Source organism: Benincasa hispida, chromosome 12, assembly GCF_009727055.1.
Source record: "Benincasa hispida cultivar B227 chromosome 12, ASM972705v1, whole genome shotgun sequence".
NCBI classification, from domain to species: Eukaryota; Viridiplantae; Streptophyta; class Magnoliopsida; order Cucurbitales; family Cucurbitaceae; genus Benincasa; species Benincasa hispida.
The window spans coordinates 72,496,540-72,498,512 of record NC_052360.1 but is presented as its reverse complement, the minus strand read 5'-3'; the positions used below and the strand labels follow the sequence as shown (position 1 = coordinate 72,498,512).

The following is a 1,973-nucleotide window of genomic DNA, read 5'->3' as shown; positions in this document are numbered from 1 at the left end:
TTCGAATTGGCTCAGTTCACAGTACCGACAAAGCAACAAGTTCCAAACAGCTATATTTCGTTGCGGCAACTCATCAAACAGCTTCAAAGCTACAATATCAAGACCCATTCTCATATAGAAATCAATTAGAGAGCTGGCAATAAACAAATTCAAGGTAAACCCAAAAAAAACAACCCTGCAGTGAATTTGACTCCCTTCTTTGAAAAAATCCATGTTGCTACAAGTACCCAAGACTGAAGTAAATGTTGACGCACTTTCTCTAATCCCTCGTAAAACCATTTGGCTGTATAGACCAAATGCGCGCTCCGGATGCCCATTGCGAAGACACCCAGAAATCAGCAAATTGTAAGTAACGACGTCATGAAGAGGCATTTCATCGAACAACTTAATGGCAGAGTTAAGATGGCCCAGTTTTATAAGTTTATTGATTTCTCGATTCTTAAGGTAAATGACATCACGAGCATGCACACCCAAATGCGAGTATGGCCGTGGTAAATGGATTGGTGATGTCGTGGCTAGAAATTCGGATGTTGCAGTTGTAATAGTTCGGACGAAGGAGGCGAATTTCCTTACCTTTTGCATCACAGTTTCAGCTTCTCCGATCCCCGAACAAGGGCTCCCTAGCTTTACAACTTGGAGAGGTTTGATCGAAAGTGACAAAAAAACATACGGATGACCCAAAAATTGGGCCCAAAATGTCAAATGACCCTTTTTTAAAAAGGGAAATTTGTACGGATGACCCAAAAATTGGGCCCAAAATGTCAAATGAGAGAGAGCGTCACCAGCGAGAGCCATACGAGCGAGAGCAATTCCAGCGAGAGCCATTCTAGCGAGAGCGATACCAGCGAGATCCATTCTAGCGAGATTTGATCAGAATGTTTTTTTACATTTTCTTTTCTGAAGGAGTTTACTGATTGAATTTTTTAATAAATGCAGGAGTGATTTAAGATGGCTACACGTTTCAGAATAGCTGAAGGTGACAGATTTCCCGGTCAAGTAACTAGCTTGGCCCACATTGCCAATGCAAACAAGATTGTCAAAGAGAAGCTCAAGAAAACAGTTTTTGGGCGATTTGTTGACGTTGATATGGTGTTCAACAGCCCAATTATCCATCACATGTTGCTCAGAGAAGAGAAGAGGACAATTATATTTTTTAATCTTTGTAAAAACATTCATTTATTTTTTATGTATGTAAAAACATTCATATATTTTTTGTGTATTTAAAAACATTCATTGTATAATTGAACATATATTTTTTATGAAAGTTCAAAGTTCAAAGTTCAAAGTTCAGTATCAGAATTTTTTATGAACACCTGGCTGCTGCTCTTTTCATTGTATAATTGAATTTTATCAGTATCAGAACAGAGCACATCCAAAACCAATTATACAACACATCCAATTGAAAGAACATTCATTTCAATTGTATAATCTTTGTTTGTTATCCATTTGTTTTCAAGTATGTGTTCTGTAAAAAACATTCATGTTAATAATTTGGTTATTGAATTGTGTTCTGCTATGCTCTTATCAGTATCAGAAATTTTATCAGAACATGTTAAGTTCAAAGTTCAAAGTTCCAACATCAGAATTTTTTATCAGGAACATGCATTAATTGAGGCTTAGAACATTATTATGGTTCAAGTTCAAAGATTCAAAAGATTGATGAGAGCGAGAATGTTGGAGAGAGAGCGAGATTATGAAGAGGGAGAGCGAGATTGTAAGAGAGGAGCAAGATCGTAAGAGAGAGCGAGATCATAAGAGAGAGGCGAGATCGTAAGAGAGAGCGAACTCGAGAAGAAGCGATGATTGTGAGAGCGAAGATTAGAGAGCGAGATGTCAGCGACAGAGCGAGATTGAGAGAGTATGAATTATTCCATTTTGTTACAAGTTATGAGGATTGAGAGAGTATGAAAGTTCATTTGTTTTTACACGTATGAAATAGATATGTGTAACAACATATATAGTTTGCCCAAGGC

The 1,973-nt window shown here is 37.4% G+C and overlaps 1 protein-coding gene across 1 annotated transcript in view; it reads right to left on the bottom strand.

The window, feature by feature from the left end:
- The window catches only part of LOC120067630 (pentatricopeptide repeat-containing protein At5g40410, mitochondrial-like), a 2,782-nt gene extending 2,155 nt beyond the window's left edge, over positions 1-627 (bottom strand). The window contains exon 1 of the mRNA XM_039019173.1: positions 8-627. Coding sequence (XP_038875101.1) covers positions 8-582 — 575 coding nt within the window. The 5' untranslated portion in view covers positions 583-627. The remainder of the gene's footprint in view (positions 1-7) is intronic.
- Positions 628-1,973: the final 1,346 nt, after the last annotated feature.